The sequence below is a fragment of the Tamandua tetradactyla genome, chromosome 17, assembly GCF_023851605.1.
Source record: "Tamandua tetradactyla isolate mTamTet1 chromosome 17, mTamTet1.pri, whole genome shotgun sequence".
Classification (NCBI taxonomy): Eukaryota; Metazoa; Chordata; class Mammalia; order Pilosa; family Myrmecophagidae; genus Tamandua; species Tamandua tetradactyla.
The window spans coordinates 7,677,862-7,702,628 of NC_135343.1; the positions used below are offsets into that span (position 1 = coordinate 7,677,862).

Consider the following 24,767-nt stretch of genomic DNA (forward strand, 5'->3'; position numbering starts at 1 on the left):
CCCTCTTTATTCTTACATTGTTCCATTTCTAACAAGCTAGCTGCTCTTTCAGTAACTAGGGACAAAGGGTTGGGTGGGAATTTGGGATCTGAGAGACTCTTAATCCTGAAAAACCCTAAATCCTACCTCTACCATTTAGTAGGTGTGAAATCTTGGGCAAACTATTCGAGCCCCAGTTTCCTCATCTATAAAATGGGTAAAATATCTAATACATAGAGTTGTCTATGGATTAAAAACAGCAAATATTATGAGAAGCACAGCACCTAATGTATAAAAGGCTCTAAAAAGAAAAGTAGCTTTGTTAGTAGTAATTCTATGAAAAAAAAACTTGGTCATCTCAAGTAATTCTAATATTACTTGAGATGAAGCAAAGCCATCCTAAAAAGACAAAGCATGAAACAGCATGATGAAATCCTATCAGTTGGCTCATCCCTGCCAATTCTGAGACATTTGTGTATCACTGATGAAGAATACCTGATATACTACACTTGGCACTCCGCCAGCCCCACATTTTGACTGATGTTTAGTGGTCTTAAATTCAGACAGATTTAACACATTCCTGATGAGTTTTTTTTTTCAATAAAAATTTAAAATGCCAGAACTCATAAAAATTTAGGAATCAGCTATCCAGAAAACTTGCCTATCCAGGATTTCTCCCCATTATTTAATTCAGAGAGCCCTTCACCAAATTTGGGTTATTTTACAAATTAATAATTTTTGACCAATTAATGAAAAAACCTAATACTAACAGCCACCTAAAATACTTTTTTTGTTGTTATCATCTGATGATTTTTCCCCAGAGTAAATGCAAAATAGTCCCCCCAACACACACATGCACACCATTCTTTTCCTTTGGAAAACACTTCTCAATATGTGTGCCATCTAGTGGAAAGAGATCTGGGGAATTTTATCTTGCATCATCACCAGTTAGAGCAAAGCATCTGGTTGTGTTGAACCTCGGTTTTCTCATCTGCAAAAAAGGACTCCTATGTTATAGCCTTTTTATATGTGGGAAAACCTCTTTCCAGTATCTGGAATAGAATTTTAATTTATATTTTCTTAGTTTCACCACTTGGTCAGTGCTGATAAAACATAATAAAACTTTGTTCACCCAAAACATATCTTTTTCAAATTCCCATGGTTTGGAGGAAGATTGGAGGGTAAATCTTCCTGTTAGTTTTTTTTAAATGATGCCTTTTACTTAAATTCTAACAAGTCAAGATCTGGGTTGATATTTTTGTCACAGTAGTTTTCCCAAATATTTATTGAAGGAATTTTAAGTACAAAAAAGTATCTCACACACAAAAAAGTGTCTTACAGTTATAAATGCAGAGATTTCCCTAAGCCATTTTTGTCAGAAAAGAAAATGTGTGGAGGCCAAAGAGGTGTGAGCTTTAAAAAAAAAAAAAACATAATGAAGATAATGATCTTGGGCTGGAGCAGGGAAATTGTTTCTTTTTACTAAAATAAAATGCATGAATGGATCACTACAGTAGCAAGAACTCATGAAAAAAATGTACATAGGGATATGGGTAAAGGGACAATTTGGGAACAAAACCTTAGTATGAAGGCATTTGTGTGGCGGTTCACGTGTAAACAAATGTTAGGGAGAGGAGAGTTACAGAAAATAGATGACATTACTTAAAACAAGCATTAACCTTTTAAAACAAAGCCATGCTCATCTTCATCATAGATTGGGCAGGTTTCATCCAAGGAAGACTTGGCTGGTTATAACATGTAGGTATTGTGCATTGACTATAAATCTGAACACCCAAACGTTAAAAACACAGCGATTGTTAAATTTGCAGGTGTTAGCCCGGTGGAGCCTGTGTTGCCTGAATCTCAACTTGTAGGAACCTGATGACGCCTTCAGCACTGGGCTTACCTGCTGCAAGACTGACAGGAACAATTTGCCTGCTCCAGCCCAAGATCAAGTCTGCAAGACTCTTACAGAGCCAATGCCAAGAAAAGCTTGTTTTTCTGAGCCCTTTGACCAGGAAGTGATGCCATGTGGTCACTTTGTTCAGGGTCATTAATTCTGCCCTGGCTCCCTCTTCCCCTGTCCTCAACCATTTTAACTCACTTATCCTGCTTAGTTTGACGCAGAGCCAGTTTCTCATGCGCACTCATGACAGCGAGCAGCTGCCGGACATTTGAGTGTTTTAAATTGTTGCAAGCTGTTCTACAATCGTGCAGTTCCCACTCCATTACTGAGGTGCTTTGTGTTCTCAGGTTTACTAAAACTAGGACTACGTCCTCCCCCGAATTCCAAAACATATGGGAAATAATTTGGCTTACCCAATATTACCTTAATGTTTTTAATGAGTGCCCATGTGCCTAGCAATTTACTGGACAGTGAGAAAATGACAAAGGAGGGTAAAGATTAAACCTAGCCTCAGAGAACGGTGTGAGGAGAAAGTCGTTGAGGATACACAACGTCCTATAATAGAGGAAGTAGGTATAAGGAAGCTCTTGAAGGTTTTCTGCTGGGAGAATATTAGGTATGAAGAAACAAAAACAAATCGACCCATCTGGCACCATCGTACGCGGGAATTAGGAGAGGATAAAAGATGAGTGCTCTGCCATTAGGAAATTGGTAGAGTAATCCCTCTGTGTGCTGATGGCATTAGAAATGTTCTTCTTAAAGAAAAAGTAAAAAAAAACAAAAAACAAAAAAGAGCCTCTTGTGTTTTGGAAGTAATATATGTTTATGGCAGAAAATGTAGAAATTTCAGAAAACTATGGAAGGAAAAAGACACCCATAATTTCACAATCTAAAGACAATTGTTAATATTTTACTATCTTTCTGTATATGAGATCATATGACAAATGCAGTTCAATAGACCGATTTTAAACTTAGTACAAATGTTTGTTCATCTTACCCTTATATGAAATAAGAGTAATTATGCAGTCTATCAAATTGATAGTCCATAATTTAGATTTTCTGTTTGGTTGGATATCTAGATTATATCCAGTTTTTCGCTACCAGTAGTCAAAATGAAATAGCCGTCTTTGCCCAAATATCTTTGTCCACTTCCCTGCTGATCTGCTTAGCATGGTTTCCTACAATCAGTAAGGCAGAGGGCAATAGACCTTTTCAGATTTTGCCTAATTACACCACGTAAGAATGTTTTCTCTCTTCTTCCACGAGAAGTATATGTAGCCTCTGTTTGACTATGCTTGTACTAGTATTGAGGATATCAGTTGCTTATTGGATAGACAAAAAGGGTATCTTTTACTCTGAGTATTTCTTTATAAATTAAATATTAATGAGGTTGAAAGGTTCATGTGGCATTGACAGTTGCACTTGCCCTTGCCCCGAATTCATGATGCCCTCAGCTAGTTAGCAAGAAGACTGGAACCGAGGTGTGGTGAGTCCCTGGTAAATGCTCTTTTAGAGCAGTCACCGTTCAGGATAAAGGTAAGATCATTCATGCAGTAAATAGAGCATGTATGTGCAAGTGGGAAAAGTATGGCTTAGTAGGAACAGAAGTGAAAAAAATTAGAATATTAGTGTAAAGTAATTCCAGAATGAATAAATGTGTGATGTAGGGGAAAAAGTAACCAAGCCAAACACATACAAACCCATCTGTGTTGGTGTACATCTATCATGTACCCCAAGAAAAGTCACATTTTAATCCTGATCGAATCTTGTGGGAGCAGCCACTTCTTTTAATCCCTATTCAGCACTGGAGGTAGGACACTTGATTCAATTATCTCCATGGAGATGTGACACACCCAATTATAGGTATTGACATTTGATTAAATGGAGATGTGGGTCTTGATTAGATTACTGGAGTCCTTTAGAAGAGGAAGCATTTTGGAGAGAGACACTTAAAGCAGAACCTAGAGAAAATACAGAAGCCGCAGAGACGACAGAAGTTTCACAGCAGAGCCAGCACACATGCAGATGTGGAGAACAGAGACACGGATGTTTGGAGATGCTTGGAGCCCAGCAATCGCCATGAGATGTTAAGCAAGCCAGAGCCTGGAGAGACTCAAGGGTGGCCAAGACACGAAAGCCAGCCCGAGAGAAGCAAAGTGAGGAACCCCCACAGGAAGAGAGGCTGACAGCAAGGGAGCCCAGGAGCAGGGGCCCAGTGTGCCTTCCCAGCTGACAAAGAAATTCCAGATGCACCGGTCTTTCTTGAATCAAGCTTTCTTTCCCTGGATGCCTCAGTTTGGACATTTCTGTAGGCTGATGACTGTAAACTTGTAACTTTTTAAATTCTCCCTTTTAAAAACCATTCCAGTTCTGGCATACCGCATTCCAGAGCTTGAAAACTAGAACACCGTCCACACTGCAGGCCACATGAACAGAAGTCTAGTATTTACCGTTGCAGGATGAAAGTGTCATGTTCTCCCTGCCTGGTAGGTCAGGAGTCAGGCAGGCAGCTGTGCTCAGCCCTGAGGTCTGTTGGAACCTGGGACACTGGGTCCCCGGTTGGGAGAGAAGGGTGGTCAGTACCACCTCTGGTAACAGAGGTGGCTGGCAGTGTGGGGGCCTAGACTCCTCTTCCTATGGACCCAAAGGGTGGAAGGAGGACCGCGGACTGAAACCAGCTCCAACACACCACGCGCCTGAGCAGGAAAGCAGTGCCTTGCTGACACCTCAGATCTGGACTGCTCCAAGCTTCAAAACCACAAGCCAACACATGCACATTGTTTAAGCCAACCCACTGTGAGCCATTCACCCTAGCAGCAGGCTGAGGCAAATCAGCCAGCGTGGCCATGGGGGTGCTATTATGGGCATGTGTGCGTGTGTGTGAGAGAGACACCATAAAAGTCCTTAACTCGGGAGGGCTTTAAAGTATTGACCGCTGTACCATGCAGTGCCCTTACACAACCCAGAGTTCAGGGCCCTGCCTTTTACCTGAGAATAAACCCTAGATTCTGCACCAATCCTGCGATTTTGTGATTCCCTGAATTTGGTTAAAATAGATTGAAACTGGGAAAGCATGGAGAACCGTTCAAACGGATCCCAAATGGATCTCCATATGTTCACCTCCCCATCGTCAGCTTAAGCCCAGGCACTCTACTGCAAATGTCTTACCGGCACCATCCCTGAAAAGTGGGGACAGCCATCCTATATCACGGGTGAGTGGTGCTTCTCGAATTTGAACCCCATCAAAGAGAGGACAGTGGGGTGAATCTGTTCTCCCCCTGGAGGTCAGCCTATGAGACCTCGGGGGTAGAACTTGAAGAGTCCTTTACAAATGGATGAGAGGAAGGTCAACAACCAAGGGGGAAACAGGGCAAACCATAAGAGAAGGAATCTCAGCAGGAGGACAAGGGATGGCCGGTGAGCACACGCAAAAATGTGCCACTGCGCTAATGATAAAGAAAATTCAAAATAAAATCCCCAAGCTGCTATTACACCATCAGATAGGCAAAACTAACAAAATTTACAAGTCTGACATTACCAAATATTGGCAAGAACACGAAGTAATGAAAATCCTTATTCTTTAAAAGATACCACTGTAGAGAAAAATTAAGGATTTTCTAATACAACTAGACACCGAACCAATGATCTCAGAATTTCACTTACTTGTTGAGAGGACATGTGCACACAAGAGGATATACATAAATCTTCAAAGTGGCACCATTTAGACATCCAGGGGTGAAAGTCTCCCTGGCGACGTGGGAGATGACTCCCAGGGATGAGTCGGCCCTGGCACCATGGGATCAACAATTCCATCCTGACCAAAAGGGGAAAAAGAAATGTAATTAATAAAGTATCAGTGACAGAGAGAGATCAAATAGAGTTGAGAGGCTACTCTGGAGGTTGCTCTTACACAAGTTTCAGGTAGACGTTGCTACCTATCATAAACTGCCAATCCTCAACCAGGATTTAGGATTGGCTCAACCAGCCAATCCTAAAGAGCTACTAGGGCAAAATATAAGATTCCACAAGGGTTCCAGGCACTAGAGTCACTTTCCAGAAACCTACAACCTCCAGATGGGTTCCTGGTCCAGATAAGTCCTGAAACCTAGCCCAGCCTCTCCAGAACATCAGATAGTTCCATCTCCCTACCCCATATTAGTGACAGATCCTTCCAATATCAAAAATTTAGAATTGCTATAGCCCAAACCACCCTCAAATGAGGGATGAACAGATCAAAGGTGATGGTGAAGTTGTATCAAGAAGACAGAATTTAACAAATGAATATGAATGCTGAATCATTAAATTGATATTTCTTTTAGTCTCCAGTATTTTAGAGCAGCTAGAAGTAAAATCCTAAACTTGTGAAATTGCAATCCATGTCAAACTCTGAAATATGTTCTACAACTAATTGTGGTGCTGTGCTTTCAAATTTATTGCTTTTTTGTATATATGTCATTTTTCACAAAAAAAAAGAAGGAAAAAAGTTGATTGTGATGATGAAAAAGTATTTAAGCCCTCTAGCCTCCTATATTCTGGAGCAGCTAGAGGGAAAAATATGAGAAGCTTGTATTGTAGCCCAGGACAGACTGGGATCTTTCCTGTAACTACTTGTTAAAGAGCGCTTTGAAAATTATTGCTTTTTTCTTTCTTTGCTTTGTATATGTTATTCTATACAATAAAAAAAGCTAAAAATAAAAAAAGAAATGATAGGAAGATAAAGAAAAAGAAGCAGCATCATTTATAAGGGCAAAGAATAATTTGGAACAACCGACATGCCTGTGAAAGGAGGGAGGCACGTTATTTGCTCATAAAATGGAATACTATGCAACAGTGACCTTCGATGAACTTTTTGAAATGTTGGAATCGCCCCCGATAAAATGTGAGTGAAAAAAAAAACCAAGTTATGTAAGTATGCACTGCAGTATTTTAAGTATACGCTGCAGCCATTTTAAAGTAAGATTCTGAAAATTTACACGAAACACCTTATATTGCTTAAGGAACACACACACACACACACACACACATTAGGTGTTTAGGGTAGTGAGCATGGGGTAAGAGGAAATGGATACAGGAAGCTTACTAATTATTATTCCTGAGGCTACCTTGTATACATGACTTAAGAGCTGTTTTAAATATTTAGCTTTTTTGTGTGTGTGATGCTGTATGGCGGCATCACATTTCATTATTTTTCCATGTGAGTGTCCCATTATTGCAGCACCATTTGTTGAATTTTTGTTTGTTTTTTGTTTGTTTGTTCTGCTTGTTTGTTTTGTTTTGGGGGAAGCGCATGGACTAGGAATCGAACCCAGGTTTCCCGCATGGCAGGCGAGAACTCTACCACTGAACTACCATCCCCTCCTCCTAGTTAGCTCTTAAATATTGCCTGATACACTTTAAACAGAAAATTTTAAATATGGAAAAGCAGTGGGAAAATAAAGTGATTGAATTCTATGGCCAAGCTTGCCCACCTAGAATTTCCACAAACAGATTTTGTTTGAATGCCTCTCTTCTACTTTCCCATTAGCAAAAATGGTATCCAGTTTTCCCCATTTTTTCCAGGCAACTGATAACTGCCAATAAATGTTTGGGTTTCTCATTGTTTTTGATTGTAAACTTTACAATCCTCAGTCAGTGCTGCTTTCAAAGCCAAGTGGTTCATTCTCGAACATCAGGAAACGCATTTAGCATTGGAAACAATCCCTGGAAGTGAAAGTTTCGTGCCTGAAGCCCCACTAGAAAAGGGAAACGTCAGGGCACATGCCAGGAAGAGGGAGGCGCTGCTGAGGGATCTGTGATGGCCCCGTGAGTTTGCTGAAGCTGCTGGAATGCAGTACATTAGAAACCGGTTGTCTTTTACAGAGGGGATTTAATAGGTTACAAATTTGCAGTGCTAAGTCCATGAAAATGTCTAAATTGAGGCATCCAGAGAAAGACAAACTGACTCTGAAGAAAGATCAATGGCTCCTGGGGTTCCTCTATGTTAGGCTAAGCCCCCCATGAAGTAACTGACCCTTAGCAAACACTCCAGGAAACTCCTCCCACCCTTCCAGGAGGCCCCTTGCAAAACCAAACCTGCCCCTCTCACGCGGCAGCCCCATGATTGACCTTGCGTCCGTCCTCCGGCAGTTGCACCCCTGCAATAGCTCCCCTTATCCAACACCCCTCTGGGAGTTACAGCCCCAGCAGCTACAAGCTTGTGACAACTCCCCGCTTAGCCTGCCCACTTCTCCCTCCCAGGTCAGACAATGAAAATCCACCACCTCCCTTTCCCTAGCCCCCCAACCATCCTACAGAAGCTGGACCCCTTCCCCTGCTCGGGGCTGTCGCCATCTCAGGCTTCAGCTCCCCTGCGCACAGCCTCCAAGAAAGCTCGTTCCATCAAGCTTTGGTCTTTTCTCCCTCCCCGGTGGAGAAACCTGTCACTCTGTCACCTGTGGAAGGCACAGGGCGACGTCTGCTGGCCCTTCTCTCTGAATGACTGTGGGCTTGCTGGTTCCTCCCAGGGCATTTCTGTCTCCACACACTCTCCAAAATGTCTCTGCTTTTTATCCTCTCACAAAGGACTCCAGAAAAGACAGTTAAGGAGTACCTTGAATTGGGAGGACCACATCTGCATGGAAACAGCGTAATCAAAGAGGTGCCACGTATAATAGGTCTGTAGCCACAGAACAGATGAGAAGAACATGGCTTTTCTGGGCTCCATAACAGTTTCAAACCAGCACAGTCAGCTCTGCAGCACCTCTATCTGCGGTTCACACATGCCACTGCTGACACTGTAGAAACAAGGGAGGACATGAACGCATCTACTCATTAAGTGGTGTGCTGGTTTGAAAGGATGTATGCCCCCGAGAAAAGCCATGTTTTAATCAAAATCCCATTTCATAAAAGTAGAATAATCCCTGTTCAATACTGTATGTTTGAAACTGTGATTGGATCATCTCCCTGGAGGATGTGATTTAATCAAGAGTGCTTGTTAAACTGGATTAGGTGACGACATGTCTCCACCCATTTGGGTGGGTCTTGATTGGTTTACTGGAGTCCTATAAAAGAGGAAACATTTTGGAGAAAGAGATTCAGAGAGAGCAGAGCAGAATGACACAGCCACGAGAAGCAGAGTCCACCAGTCAGTGACCTTTGGAGATGAAGAAGGAAAATGCCTCCCAGGGAGCTTCATGAAACAGGATCCAGGAGAAGAAGCTAGTAGATGATGCCGTGTTCACCATGTGCCTTTCCAGATGAGAGCGAAACTCTGTGTTCGCCATGTGCTTCTCACTTGAGAGAGAAACCCTGAACTTCATCGGCCTTCTTGAACCAAGGTGTCTTTCCCTGGATGCCTTTGATTGGACATTTCTATAGACCTGTTTTAATCAGGACATTTTCTCAGCCTTAGAACTGTAAACTAGCAACTTATTAAATTCCCCTTTTACAAAGCCATTCTGTTTCTGGTATATTGCATTCCGGCAGCTAGCAAACTAGAACAGGTGGAAACAAACCAAAAAGGCAACATAAATTATCATCAAACAATGTTTACAAATAACTTTCAACACTGTTCATAGCATTAGTTCTGTACTGGCTCCCTTGACATTTTTTATAACACCTTCGTTTCTTTTTGAAAAGTGTAGATATATGGGGGGAGGGGGGCACGGTGGCTGAGGGGCAGAGTTGTCACCTGCCATGCTGGAGATCCAGGTTCAGTTCCCGGTGCCTGCCCATGCAAAAGAAACAAAGCGTAGATGTACAGAGACATTTCTTCATAAGGCTGATCCAGGGGGAACTGGTGAAAGTCTCCACGTGGAACTTAAAAGAAATGTCCTCAAAGCATGGGAGCCTGGGGGTCCCAAGACCCTTTAAAGAGATCCCTGAAGTCAAAACTATCTTCCTAATAACATTAAAAGTTGATCTGCCTTTTTCATTTTGATTCTTTCAAGAGTGTACAGGGAAGTTGTTCAGAGGCGGCATAACATTATAGCATAAGGGACTGGATGCAGAAGCAGATTTGAGACTCTTAACAGAATCTTCTATTAAGCCAGAAGGTAAGGAGATCTCCAAACACACAAAACAGTACCACATTTCTCAAAAAAAATCTATTTGTTTTGGAAAGTATAGTTATTTTCCATAAAACCATATCATATCCATCACCTGTAATGGTTTTATTCTTATTTAAAATAAATAAAATAATGCTTAAAAACCCCCCATTTTAATTAAAAACTTCGAAACTATCAACAGACATAACATAAACCAAAGCTCTTTGGAATTCTCAATTATTTTTAAGATGGTAAACGTTTGCAGGCAGCTGCCGCCTCCCCCACCCCCTCACCCCCAACCCCCCGCCCCCGCCCCCAGAAGGGTGTAAGTACAGCAGGCGCAGGGCTCCTCCCAGGTCCCTGCTGCTGTGCTGGGTCTCAGACTCCCGCCCCAGGGCGTCCAGCAGAAGGAGCTTGGTCAGGAATGTAGCTGCTGAGTCACAGTGCTCCGGGGGTCACCCCTGGGGTCCCCCGCCATGGCCAGGGCAACAAGTTTCTGCTGACCTCACCCTGCTCCCCAGTTTTAGACAGGAGCAGGGGAGGGGAGGCTCCGGGTGGTGACATCTGCTTTCCAAAGATTAAGAGGATGACTCGGCCGGCTACATGCTATGCCTTGGAAGGTTCTGGAATAGTGTTCCACTTTGGGGGTTCCATTCAGGCCAGTGCAGGGCACGTGATTACTGCTCGGGTGGTGCTTGACAAGGATTAACTAGGTCATTTATGAGAAGATTTGAAACATTTAACCAGACGTTCCCGGCGATGGAGGACTCGCTGGTTGCCAGAAAATTAGGCAAAAAGCTCTAAGATCACTCCCTAGCGTGATGCCACATTCCTTCCCACGCTCCCAACCCGGGAAGGTAGGGCTGCCCCGCCCGGCAGCCAGCAAACAAAACCCTTGACGGGGCTTGGGCCGCGGCGCCCGGCTTTTCCACCCTCAGCGAGACGCGCGCCAGCTTCGGTGGGGCCCGGCAGGTGGGGCCCGGGCCTGGGAGTCCGCGCCAGGAGTGGGGTGCGGTGGGGGGGGGGGGGGGAAGGCGTGCAGGGCAAGGTGGCGGAAAGGTGAGGGGCCCTGAAGCCGGAGATCGGGACTGGGGTGGTGGGTGCCCCCCGCCGGCGGCCTCCAGCTCCCTGGTTCTCCTGGCCGCCTCCCCCGCGGCGAGCTGGGGCTTGGGGTTTCTGTTCAGCCCGCGCTTCCCAGGCGGTTCCCGAGGCTATAGACGCCGGCTGCGTAGACCTCGGGGTGAGTCGGGTTCCCCAGCAGGCGATCAGGCACCGGGTGGGACGACCTGGGGGAGCCGCGAGGCTGCATGGGCCGGGCTGGGGGCCGGGAGAGGGGGTCCTGCGGGGGGGGTCCTCCCCGCGGGGCGCTGGACGCCCATCCTGCCTCCCTGCAAGGGAGAAGGGGGTGGCACCCGAGTTCTCCAAAGAGGAGGGAGCGCACCCCAAAAGAGGGGACCTCATTCCTGCCACGCACCCCACCCCCACCCTCAATCCCTCCACCCCGACCGGCGGGACTGGGCTCCTGGTCCTGGATTCTGGGGTTCGGGCGCGGAAAGTAACAGTAGTCTCGGGGGCCCTTCCCGGGAAATGAGGGTCCCGAGGCGCCTGGGGCTGGAAGCGCGGAGGGGCTCCGGGCGCGTTGCCCCGGGGGGCTATGGGGGGATTCCGGCCGCGCTGCCCGGGGGGTTGGGGGGGAATCCGTGAGCGCTGCCCCGGGGGACTGGTGGGGGCACCCGGCACACTGCATCGGAGGGCTGGGGGGGGCGCACCGGGCGCTCTGCCCCGGGGGACTGGTGGGGGCTCCGTGCGCGCTGCCCCGGGGGACTGGTGGGGGCTCCGGGCGCGCTGCCCCGGGGGGCTGGGAGGGGGAGAACTCCGGGCGCGCTGCCCCGTCGGTGCCCCACACGCCCCTCTTTCTTGCAGCCCAACATGGGGGCGCGGTCGTGGCTGCTGTGCCGCCTGTCCCTGGCGCTGCCGCTGTTGGTGAAAGCAGGTACGTGCCTGCGCTGGGGGCCCAGAGGCCGCCCTTCGGCCCGCCTCCTCTGTGCCCAGCGCCCCTCCCCGGGCCCACCCCCTGGGGCGGGCGCGGCCCCTCGGCCCCTCGGCCCCTCCGCTGCTGGAGCTTTCCCGACACAGCCGGACGGAATTCTGCAGAGTGGGTCCTCAGGGGCTGCGTTCCCAGGGCTCTGCTGCTCGGCCCCCGGCGGCACCTTGAGCTCCGAGATGAGGATGGTTAGGCACATCTGCAGGTCGAGGCCTGACCTCTAATGCTAAAGCTTTGTGTGGTGCAAGTTTTGCATTGCATATGATAGAGGGCCATTTTATGACCCAGGGTAAGGCAGAAACCAACAACAGAACCAGTGTCTTCCAAGAAAAAGTAAGCAACTTGGTGGAAATAAACTTTAAGGTGAGCTGACTTAAATAAATATATATATTTGGAAACTGTATATATTTGGGGAAAAAAGATACACTATTCGAGACAGAGTGAAATAACCCGATGGCAGAGCAGAAAGAAATAGGACAAAGTAGGCTCCACATGGGAAAGGTCACTTTGTAGAAAGTTTGAAAAACTTAAGGGTCTTAAAATAAGGTAAAAAGGAAAATCATTGCAAATGGGGAAGATGGTTTGTGAGGAGGGAACTAAGAAGATTCTGTCTTCTGGATGCATGTGAAAAACTTCAAGTCATGCTTTCAAATCAGCACACCTTCTTAGGAAACTCGCAGACTAAGAAACTCCCAAACAAAATTTCAAATTGGCTAGAAAATCAAAGAGGTATTTGTTAAAACAAATAATAAACATATAAGACAAGTTCTCTTTCGTGGTTAATTATTTTTGGTTTTTCTTTCTTTCCGTAGATGGATGTAAGGACATTGGTTTGCAAAACGAGACCCTTGAAGCAGACCAGCCCTTTGCTTTTAATTGCACATACCCTCTGGTAACATTTAGGGAAGTGAATATAACATGGTATAAGAATTCTAGCCAAGTCCCATTATGCAAAAACACACAGTCTAGAGTGCATCAGGAGAAGAGCTGGGTTCTGTTTCTCCCCCTGACATGGGAGGACTCAGGGATCTACCAATGTGTTGTTAAGTAAGTTCCTCATTTAAAATAGAACTAACTCTCTCTCTCTCCCCCTCCATATTTAGTTAATTTGGGGAAAATTCTTAATAAACATAGAAATCTCAATGTGAAGAATAATGCCACAGAGTATTCTAACTGTCAACGAAATATATTTTAAAAGACAGATATGTCAGTTGTTAGAACTTGAAAAACCTGTTTTCCCACCGAAATGGTGTTTTTCTCCATGTTTCTGCTGCCAGCTTTCTTGGAAAGCCAAAAGATTCTGTGATAGGCAGCCTGTCGAGAACAATCCTCCTGGTGCCAGGAGTCTGCTGAAGCTGGGATGTGTGAGCGTCTCAGCACCTGGGAACCTCCCCAAGCCAGGCCAGGCTCTCTGCTAGAAAGTTCTGGAAGCGAGTGACAGGCCTGCTGTGTGCAGCAGGGCGGGGGGACCGTGGCTAGCTGGACGTGATGCCCCGCCAGGACGGCCGGGGTTCATTCAACGCCATCTCCCCAGTTTTCAAGGGAAACTGGAAATGAGTTGTGTGCGTGTGAAACTTCAGTTTGTCTTTATAACCGTGTCTTTATAATAAACCACGTAGGTGGACCAAATCTGGCCTGAGCCTCCCATACTCACTTGTGTGGCCTTAAATTATTTGGCCACAGATTAAGCCTCAGTTTTCTTATCTGTAAGGTGGGAGTAGCATGGCCTTGTAGGGTTGACGTGGAAATGAAATGAAAACATGCATGTAGGACGTTCTCCGTCAGCCTGTTGCTTCTCCCTCGCATGTTCTGGGTGGTTCTTTTCTGTCCCCAGATGGCCCTGGTCCCACTCGTTCGTGCCAGATGCCTTGTTTCCATGCATCAGGTGGACTCGATATGCCACATTACTTACTCGGTGTCACCCACGTGCAAATGGCGAGCCGCTGATGGCCTGTCTCCTATTCCTTCCCTTACGATGTAGATTAAGCCGCCGAAGTTTTGGGGAGGTCAACTCTCCCATTTTACTTTAGGCTCTGAATTAACTAGAGTTGGAGGTCATATGGCACATCAGTTCATCTGGATGTCAGTCTAGATTTAAAATACTTAAATCTGGGATTTGTGATATAGTAAAAAACAAGCTTTCACAGACACAATGTTGGGTTTATGTTCTTGTTAGACAAACGTGCTGTCTGCCACGAAAGAAAATGAACACAGATTCTCACCGATCTTTAATGTATATTGTATATAACTTTATGATATAATATATATTTAGAAAACTGCGCAGCTTTACTTTTTAGTTTGAAATAATTTCAAATCTATACAAACTTGAGAGAATTGCATAAACTATTCCTGTCTACTCTTTATCTAGATTGGGCTGATTTTAGTATTTTGCCACATTTGCTTTATCATTCCCTCTCTCCATACATGCACGTATACATATGTACACACACATGCATACCCCTGCATATATTACACACGCAATATTTTTTCCTAAGCAATTTCTTTAAACCATTTAAGTTGTATACATCATGCCCTTTTTCACTTAATATTTCAAAGTGTGTGGCTTAACAAGAATGTTCTCTTACATAATCACTGTATCGTTTCAAATCCAAGAAATTTAACCTTCATGCAATACTTTAATCTGCAGTCCATATTCGAATTTGATCAGTGGTCGCAGTAATACCCACTATAGCATTTTTCTTTCCTTTCCAGTAGAGGGGCCCCATTCAGGATCCTGCATTTCACTGGGTTGTCATATATCTTTAATTTCTTCTCATCTGGAACAGTTCCTCGGCCTTTTTTGCTTTCAGTGACATGCTATTTTGGAGAAGTTATAGGTCAATGACTTTTATATTATAGCCTTCACTTTGGGTTTGCCAGATGTTCCATCATGATTAAGTTCAGGCTTTGCCTTTTGAGGCTCGAATAGTAAATAAGTGATTAAAATCTTTCTGGGGGAAGATGTTCAGAGGCATTGTGTGATGTTAATTTCGATACTTGCTTTAGGTGTTGGGGAGTTTGTGCATTCTGTAAATACTATTTTTCCCTTGGTAATTCATGATTTGTTGGGTGCCTTTTGTTTTATTCAAGAACAGAGGGTGGGTGCAGTGTTTCGAAAACAATTAGGAAAGACTGGAAGACGAGCTGACTCATTTGATTATGTGACTAAGAGTTTATGATTTCAATCTACTATTTTCTTATAGGAATGTAAACAGCTGCCACAGAATACATGTAAACTTAACGGTTGTAAAAAGATATCCGTGTGGTGCGTCCAGAAAAGGTCTACCGAGTTTATCAAACGAGTACAAACAAATATTATATCTTAGAAAAGATTACAGTCTTATATGTTATCTGAACTTCCCGGAGAGTTATGTTTTGGATTCAATTAAGTGGTATAAGGTAAAAAATAAAATTCCTATTGAGACTTTCCTCCCTCTTTTAAAATTCACTTTTTTTTTTTTTTGGTAGTTTAAGCTGTGTCTTTTAAGGCAGAGCTGGTAAAGAGATTTGTTTACCGATGCTAACTTTATTTCCTGATAACTATTGATAAGTCTACCCTGCTAATTATTTGTTATTTAAAAAGTTCTGATTATGATAACCTTATAAAATATTGCTATTTGGATTCATTCCTGCCCCAAATACCCTTTCTTTTCAGGCTGTCCTTGGCTGTTTTTTCCTAAACAACTTAATTTTTTTGTTTGAACTGGCACCACACGCATTTGTTTCCATAATCCCAAAACATAAAAGGTCACACTGGAAATTTTCCTTCCCGCCGGGGCTCCGTATTTGCCCTGGGACTAGCATTCCTTTCCAAGTGCAGCGACTGTCGTTAGTTCCCTGCATTCTCCTTCCAGCGACTTCGGGCTATACGAGGAAACAGAAATATCTACTCCAGCCCTTCCTTTCTAGTGCATGTGGTAACCTCCTGTACTCACCTTGCGCTTGATTTTGAACCTTAAAATGTTCTCTTTTCTTGACCATTGGCTTATGCGGCATGTCAGTCACAAGCCTTGACATCAAGGGTAGATATTTAAGCTGGACTTTGTTTTCCCTCCACCGTGTGTCACCTATTGCCAGTACTGCCACCCGGGTCCCCGGTTTCCTTTGTGGAAAGGGCTCCATCTGCTCATTCACTTTCTTTCGTGGTTTAGATGTCTTGGTAAGATTTTGTTGCCTAGGAAATTTCCCATTTCATTAACGTTTTCAGATATGCTGGCCTGAAATTGTTCATCAAATCCTCTTCTCTTTTAATGTCTGCTTCTGTACCAAGGTTCACCTTTTCGGCCCTATTACTATTTATTTGTTCTCTCTCTCTCTCTCTCTCTCTCTCTCTCTCTCTCTCTCTCTCTCTCTCTCTCTCACACACACACACACACACACACAAGTGCTCAATTAGTCTCTCCAGAGGTTTGTCATTCTATTATTCTTTTTTCCCATGGGCAGGCACCGGGAATTGAACCCGGGTCTCCGGCACAGCAGTCGAGAACTCTACCTGCTGAGCTACTGTGACCCACCTGCCATTCTGCTACTCTTTAAGCAACAACTTTGGCTCTGTTGATCCTCTCTATTATGTGTTTCCTGTTCTTTCAGGCCATTTCCATTTTTTTCCCCACAATTAATATGGTAATGATGTGCTTATACTCCTTTTTTATATTTCTTTTTTTATATATATTTTTATTGAGAAATCTTCACACACACACAGTCCATACATGGTGTGCCATCAATGGCTCAGATTATCATCATATAGTTGTGGATCACCGTGATCATTTTTAGAATATTTGCATCACTCCAGAAAAAGAAACACAAAGAAAAAAACTCATCTATCCCATACCGCTTACCCCTCCTTCTCATTGACCACTAGTATTCAATCTACCCAATTTTTTACCCTTCATCCCCCCATTATTATTTATTTTTATTCTGATTTTTTACTCATTTGTCCATACCTTGGATAAAAGGAGCATCAGACACAAGGTTTTCACACAGTCACATTGTAAAAGCTGTGTAGTTATACACTTATCTTCAAGAATCCAGGCTACTGGCACACGGCTCTACAGTTTCAGGTACTTCTTTCCCGCCACTCCAAAACACCATAATATAAAGGGATATCTATATAATACGCAAGAATAACCTCCAGGATAACCTCTCAACTCTGTTTGAAATCTCTCAGCCACTGAAACTTCATTTTTTTCTCATTTCTCTCTTTCTTTTTAGTCAAGAAGGCTTTCTCGATCCTATGATGCCAGGCCCTGGCTCATCCTGGGAGTCCTGTCCCATGTTGCCGGGCAGATTTACACCCCTGGGAGTCATGTCCCACATAAAGGGGAGGGCAGTGAGTTCACCTGCTGGGCTGGCTTAGAGAGAGAGGCCACATCTGAGCACAAAAGAAGTTCTCTGGGGGTGACTCTTAGGCATAATTATAAGTAGGCTTAGCTTCTCCTTTGCAGGAATAAGTTTCATAGGGGTGAACCCCAAGAGCGAGGGCTCAGCCTATTGAATTGGTTGTCCCCACTGTTTGTGAGAATATCAGGGGCTCAGCCTATTGAATTGGTTGTCCCCACTGTTTGTGAGAATATCAGGGGCTCAGTCTATTGAATGGGTTGTCCCCACTGTTTGTGAGAATATCAGGGGCTCAGCCTATTGAATGGGTTGTCCCCACTGTTTGTGAGAATATCAGGAATTCCCCAGATGGGGAAGTTGAATATTTCCTCCTTTCTCCCCAGTCCCCCAAGGGGACTTTGCAAATACTTTTTTGTTCTCTGCCCAAATTTATAGTACTTGTCCTTCAATGAGATTTTGTCAGCGTCTGAGGTTTTTCTAGGTGACATAACTAGCCCTAGAATTCCTAGGCTCTGAAGTGTGTATATGAATAAAACATTCTACTTTTATTAGATGTTTCCAAATTGCTCTATGAAATTTTGCATCAGTTTATACTCTCACCAGCAGTTCACTTTATTCTTTTTTTTATTTTATTCTATTGTGATAACATCCATACAACATTAACTTTTCCATTTTAACCCCTTACAAATTACAGTTCAATGGTGTTAATTATATTTGCAAAGTTGTGCTACCACTTGTTTATTCTAATAATTGATCTGTTGATTCTTTTGGATTTCCTACATGCACAATCTTATATGCCAATTTTTTTTGCAAACATGATTTTTGTTTAACTTCTTGCTTTTCTAACAAGTCTTCTGTCTTGTTCTTTCCTTAGAGCTCTAGTTGGGATCTACAGAACAGTGTTAGTGGAAGTGATAATAGTAGCATCTTTGTGTCATGATATCATGAGATGCTTCAATATTTTCCCACTAGATATGATGTTTGTTGTAAGATTTTTATAAATGCGCTTTATTAGATTGTGGGTGTTCCCTAGTTTCCTTGGATTTTTATTATGATGTGATGTTGAATTTTATGAAATGCCTTTTCTGTTTATACATATGATTTTTCTTTCTATTCCATTAATGTCCTGAATTACAACAGTTTCTTTTTGAACATTACACCAACTTTACATTCCTGGACGAACCCAACTTTGGTGGGTGGCCCTTTTTACATATTGCCAGATATTGCCGGATTTGGTTTGCTAATGTTTTGTTTAGGATTTTTGTATTTATGATCCTGAGTGAGATTGGTCTGGAATACTTCTTTATGTTCTTGTTAGATTTTGTTATGAAGGATAAGCTGGCTTCACAAAACAAATTGAGAAGTAACCCTTATTTTCTTCTTTTCTATAAATATTTAATGCTGGCTTTATTTCTTCTATAGATGCTTTTAGAGTTTAGTAGTTAAGTCATCTGAGCTTTTTTGGGGGGAAGGTTTTTAATTATTGATTCAACTTTCTTAATCCTTACAGGAATATTCAGATTTCCTATTTCTTCTGATATCAGATTTAGTAAATTGTGTTTGTTTATAAATTATTAAGAAAAAATTGTTCAAAATATGCTTTTATTATCTTTTTAATATTTCTAAGATCTGCAGTGATATCTCCTCTTTCACTTCTGGTGTTGTACATTTCCATTTTCTCTTCTTTTTTTGTTGATTACTCTTTCCAGGAGTTTATCAATTTTATTAACTTTTCGAAGCACCAATTGGACGCTTTGTTTATCCTCTGCTTATTTTTGTGTTTGTCAACTGTATTATTCAAACCTATGCATTTAGTTTTTACTTTTTCTACTGATTACTTAAGGATGTATGTTAAAGTAACTGCATAATTGTGGTTTTTCTGTTTCTTCCTTTGGTTCTATCAATATTGGGTTTATGTTTTTGAGGTTTTCTTGTTAGTTACGGCCCAAATCCTCCTCCTCCATGAAAATCTTCCTTTAGCATCACAGCCTCTCTCCTCCCAACACCTTCCAGACAGCATGTTTGGAACTTTCAGCCAAATTTTCTAGATGCTCTATTGTCTTTCAGGCTGATTATAAGGCATAGGAGCCACACGGTCTTCTAGTATGTCCCCAGAGTTCATAGGATGGTATTAACTGAGAATGTAACTGGTACCCCAACATTCAGTTGAATTTTGTTTTTGTTTTGTATGTGTGTGCATGCGTGTCTAGGACTGTTTAGAGGTCAAAGGAGAGCGGTTTATATTTTGGGAAACAAAGCTTTTGGTAATCAATGCCTCGGTAGAGGACAGAGGGAACTACGTGTGCCAAGCAAGACTGAATCACACGGGGAGGCAGATTACTGCTTTTAACAGCATCAGTGTCAGTATCGGTAAGTACTTCCCACCTATCACCCTTCCGGCTTCGTGTGCACTTGCTGGCTTGGGGTGGATGAGATTCTCAATCTTAATTTCTCGAAGGTTAGCAGGCTCTCAGAAAGTGACAGTGTTAAAATCAGAGGATGGGGAGAGCGAGGCAAAAGGGCCAGAAGTTTAGTTGGTTTCATCTGAAAAAAAAAACAGAATACTCAAAACTCTTAGTTTATTTGTGGAAATGAAATGAAATTGGGTATATCGATTAGCTCCTGTGGTGCCTGGCAAAGCAGAGGTACTCAGTAAATGACAGGTATTACTTCACAGTCCATTTCTTTCCCTCAGCCCTCATTCTTGTGAATATTTTGGGGGCATCCGGCTTTGGCCTCCCTTTCCCTCAGGGTTTGAGTCACGGGCTGGGTTCCAGGACAACCTCAAGCTCGTAGGGCTTCAGTTCTCAACACACAGGGAGGGACCAGTTTTCTTGAATAGATGACCTGGAGAGTTGTAAGCAGAATCTTAGAGGCTTAGAGAAATCCTAAAAATAATTTAGCTCGAGCCACTACTTTTACAGAGGCCAGGGAAAGGAGCAATTTATTTAAGCTTACAAAGCTGGTTAGTGTCAGAAATAAGAGCAGAACTCAAAACTTCCAATGCACAGGCAAGCTTTTATCCTTATGAACATAACTAGGCTAGGGATTCTTGGGACGTCATCTTTTGCTCTTTCTCCAGCAGAGTGTTGTTTTCCATATTTACAAATCGAAATGGAGAGACCTGATTAATTTTTGTCAGGCTTCAACACCCTGGGGAAATTTAACCATTTCCTGATGGCTGGCTCCCTTGGGTGATGCATCCAGCCTGGGTGGGTCCTCCTCCCCCCTCCCCCCTCCGTCCGGGGGGGCTCCAGCCATCCCAGCCACGCCCTTCCTCCTCGGGCCCCCCCTCTCCCCGGGGTCTTTCCTGCAATCACTTACTTGATTGTAAGTGTTTTGGGATGATCTTCCATTTTAATTTTGTTTGCTAAGAGCCCCCTTTTCTTTTCTTTAGCAATTCAATTATTTCTAGTTGGAAAATGCGTATTTATGGAGGGAGTTTGGCACACCGTGGGTTTTGATTTTCTTGGCCCATATCTACTGGAAGTTCTGCTCTGCGCTGTGCTTTCTTCACGTAATTGCACAATGTATGTGATTCTAATGAGCTTTCACGGGGGTGTGATTTCTTAGCAGAAAGATACGAAAATGGAGGAAGAGTCCCTAAAATCACTTACCCGAAAAACAACTCTATCGAAGTCCAACTTGGTAAGTCATTTTGAAATCACTAGCTAGAGAGCAGTAGGTCCACAAATCCCAGTGAATTTTTTAAATTTCAGGAATGAAGACAAATCCCATGAACCTCCAGGTCTGAGCTTCACATGTAACCAAGTTCATCAGGAGAGACATCAAGATAAAAAAGAGTGGGTGCACGGGTAGTTTAGTGGTTAGAATGCCCGCCTTCCATGTGGGAGACCCGGGTTTGAGTCCCGGGCCATGCACCACCCCCCCAAAGTGAAAGAGTGATGAAACCTGGGGAAATTGTAGCATCAAAGGTCTGGAAGAGTGCACTGGGTCTAAATGAGTATTGCAAATCTGTGCACAGGCAGGGCAAATGTAAAGAATAATTCCTGAAACAAAAGGAACATAATGTAAAACTATGGCTAAATAATATTGAACAAGAATTCTGGATTATGTTATCTAACATTGGAAGGTGTATGCAAAGAATAGGGGAAATTAGCATGCTATGTTCCTTTAAATAGGAAGCAATCAATAAATATTACCTTAATTTGTGAACTAATTGGAGAAAAAAATTGGCTCAAATAATTTTTAAAATTTAAAGGTAATCACTAGTGAAATTAAAACATGCTAAGTACCTTCTGAAGAAAAACAAGCAAATTAAACAAAGTCCCCATTAAAAGGCAAATGCTCAGATTCACTCCAATATTAAAATCAAGTTGCAGGGTGGGCCACGGTGGCTCAGTGGCAGAGTTCTCACCTGCCATGCCAGAGGCCTGGGTTTGATTCCCGGTGCCTGCCCAAGCAGGAAAAAAAAAAAAAAATTACATGCTCTTCTTAAAAGACACACATCTAAAATACATTACTTAGAAGATTAAAATTAAATACATAACTAACAAAAGTTAACCAAAGATTATTTTGGGTAATCAGGCTAGCAATTAATATCTGACAATATACCTTTCAAGGTAAAAAATTAAATTACAAATTGGGTTCATTTTATACTAATAAAATTTACTATGCCTCCCAAAATAGAACTTTTAAGCATCAGATAGGAGTGCATCAAAAGATGTAAGGCTAAAATTCTCAAAAATGCAAAGAAACATTTGTAGTAGGAGATTTTTAAATACTCTGGCTTTGACAGACTTGCTAAAGGATCGGAAAGATATGAAGATAAAATAAAAATAAATGTAATAGGTTGCTCCCATAAACAGCAAGGAAAAACTTAAAGTCACCCAAAACCTCTGAAAAATCCCACTCATTTAAAAAATTAAACACCACCAATTGTTTGCTCTTGTGGTTAGAGATGAAAACAAAGCCTTGATTACAGAATAAATCGACAATGATAACAGCGAGAACACTTCATATCAAGCTACATGAACTATGACCAATGCTGTGCTCTAAACAAGTTTATATCTTTAAATACCACTATTACTATTATTAAGTATGGAAATAATTAAAATACATAAATTAACCATTTAGCACTATGAAAAAGAGCCACTAAACAACCCCAAAGAAGGAATATGCAAGTAGAAAATAATGAATTTATAATAGGAAAAAATCAAGTAGAATTGCTAAGTCCCAGGGTTGGTTCTAGATAAAGGGTTGGGGGAGGGAAGCAGGTAAGAAAAAGAATACAGTTAAGCCCCCAGCAAGTCAAATCTCAAAAAATGTAGAGAAACTCAAATACTAAAGGCTTTGGAATGAGAAAGCTTGTAAAACAACAAATGGTAAGTAGATGAAACCTGTATAAAAGGCTCCAGGCCCACATGCATTAAGGAGAATTCTTTTAAACTGTTCAGGGAAAAATAATGCCCATAATAGTGGGTGTTTGTCTCCAAACCATTGACCAAATGAATATTCTAGGGGAGTATGACTGTTATCATCTTTCTTAATTGACTTTGGCCCACCTTCCCCTATTTAGAAATCCTGGCCAATGTATTTAGACAATTAAAAGGTATGAGATGGAAGTCTTGTATTAGTTTGCAAATGCTGCTGGAATGCACTATACCAGAAATGGAACGGTTTTTATAAAGGAAGTTTATTAAGTTACAAGTTTACACTTCTAAGGCCATAAAATGTCCAAACTAAGGCATCTGGAGAAAGATACCACAACTCAAGAAAGGCCGATGTCTGTTACACAGGAAGGCACATGGTCACTGCTGGTCCTTGTTCCCAGTTCCCTTGCTTCCAGCTTCTGATGCCAGTGGTTTCCTCTCTAAGCATCTGTGGGCCATCATTTAGCATCTCTGGGACACAACTCTGGGTTCTGTCTTGCTTAACATCTCATGGGAAGGCACATGATGACGTCTGCTGGGCTCTACATCTCCAAAGTCTGCCTACTTGTCTGCCCTCTCTGTTGGTACTCCAAACATCTCCAAGTGTCTGCGTCTCTGTCAGGTCTCAAGCAATTGTATTTTCTCCAAAACATCTCTCCTTTTAAAAGACTCCAGTAAACTAATCAAGACCCTCCTTGAATGGGCGGAGTCACATCTCCATCTAATCAAAAGATCACACCCACAATTGGAGTGGGCCAATCTCCATGGAAACAGTCTAATCCAAGGTTTCCACCCTACAATTTTGAATGAGGATTAAAGGACATGATTTCTCTGGCATACACAACCATTTCAAATGAGCCCAGTGGGAGATAAACATATTATTATTCTTTAAAGATCTGTAGATAGCTTAGCTTTTCAGAAATTCTAAGAAACTTATCCAGCAGCATTCAGTATGATCATCCCAACACAAAGATTAACTTTCAAAGCCAATAGCATTTGTACATACCCGAAATAGCATATTTTGTAACTGGAGAAAATGACATTCATAACTGCAATAAAGATAGCAGAATATCAAGGCATAAACTGATCAAGAAATTTGAAAGACCTACCTACACTAAAAAATTACCGTATTTAAGCAGGACCTAAAAAAGATGTGTTTTTAATGAAATTCCTTACCGTGTTCATAAATAGGAATACTCAATACCCAAAATATTTTTTCCAGATTAATATACAAGTTTAATATAATCCCAGTTAAATTTCACTTAATGTTCCGAAATTTAATAAAGCATTTCTAAAGTTTATCTTAAAATATGCTGGAAAGAGTTGGCCAAGAAAAAATTGAGTAGAAGACATAAAGGAGAGATTTCCTAGTAAGTATTAAAGTGTATAATAAAGCTGTAATAAGTAAACACTGGCATTTACATAAAACTAGACATATTAAAGCAATTGAACAAACAACAAAACAAAAAACAGTTGCTGAAATATGCACGAATTTAGTATAAAAGATTTCCAACATTTAAAAACTTGTAGGGAATAAGAGATGATGTAAATACCTGATGTGGCATACTTTGTTAAATTTGGAGCAAATGTAGTTCATTCTTTTTCTCACATCAGGCACCAAAATAAATTCTTGATGTTGTAAAAAAAAGTATCAAAATAAAACCAGAAAAGTGCCAGTAAAAAAATATAGAAAAATGTTTATCTGATGTTAGAATGATGTACTTTCTAAGCATAAAATTAGTCAAAGAAATCACAATAGAAAAGATTTTTTAAAGTTATGTTATATGTATTATATATATATATGTATGCATATATATATTTGAAGGTAAAATTAAAATGTATATGACAAATTAGGAGAGAATGTTTAGACCAGAGATGACAGGAAATGAAAATAAATAATTCAGAGAAGAAGAGAGAATGAGCAAAAACATGAACCAGTATTCATCTGCAATAAAAGAAATGCACACTAAAGCAATGATATTAATCTATGAAATCAATAACGATTACAAATATGTCTAGCATTGGACATTAGCAAAGGTTATATAAAGGCCACTCTCATCATATGACTGGTAATGAATATGAAA

At 42.1% G+C, this 24,767-nt stretch overlaps 1 protein-coding gene across 2 annotated transcripts in view; it reads left to right on the forward strand.

Annotated features, from left to right (window-relative positions):
- Window positions 1-10,817: 10,817 nt before the first annotated feature.
- IL1RL2 (interleukin 1 receptor like 2) overlaps window positions 10,818-24,767 on the forward strand; it is a 29,491-nt gene continuing 15,541 nt past the window's right edge. The window contains exons 1-6 of one of the 2 annotated variants that reach the window (XM_077133977.1): window positions 10,818-10,881; window positions 11,833-11,902; window positions 12,766-13,000; window positions 15,157-15,352; window positions 19,501-19,660; window positions 20,864-20,938. In XM_077133977.1, the coding sequence (XP_076990092.1) occupies window positions 11,839-11,902; window positions 12,766-13,000; window positions 15,157-15,352; window positions 19,501-19,660; window positions 20,864-20,938 (730 nt within the window). In that variant the 5' untranslated portion in view covers window positions 10,818-10,881; window positions 11,833-11,838. The remainder of the gene's footprint in view (window positions 10,882-11,832; window positions 11,903-12,765; window positions 13,001-15,156; window positions 15,353-19,500; window positions 19,661-20,863; window positions 20,939-24,767) is intronic. The other variant, XM_077133978.1, reaches the window with a different exon arrangement.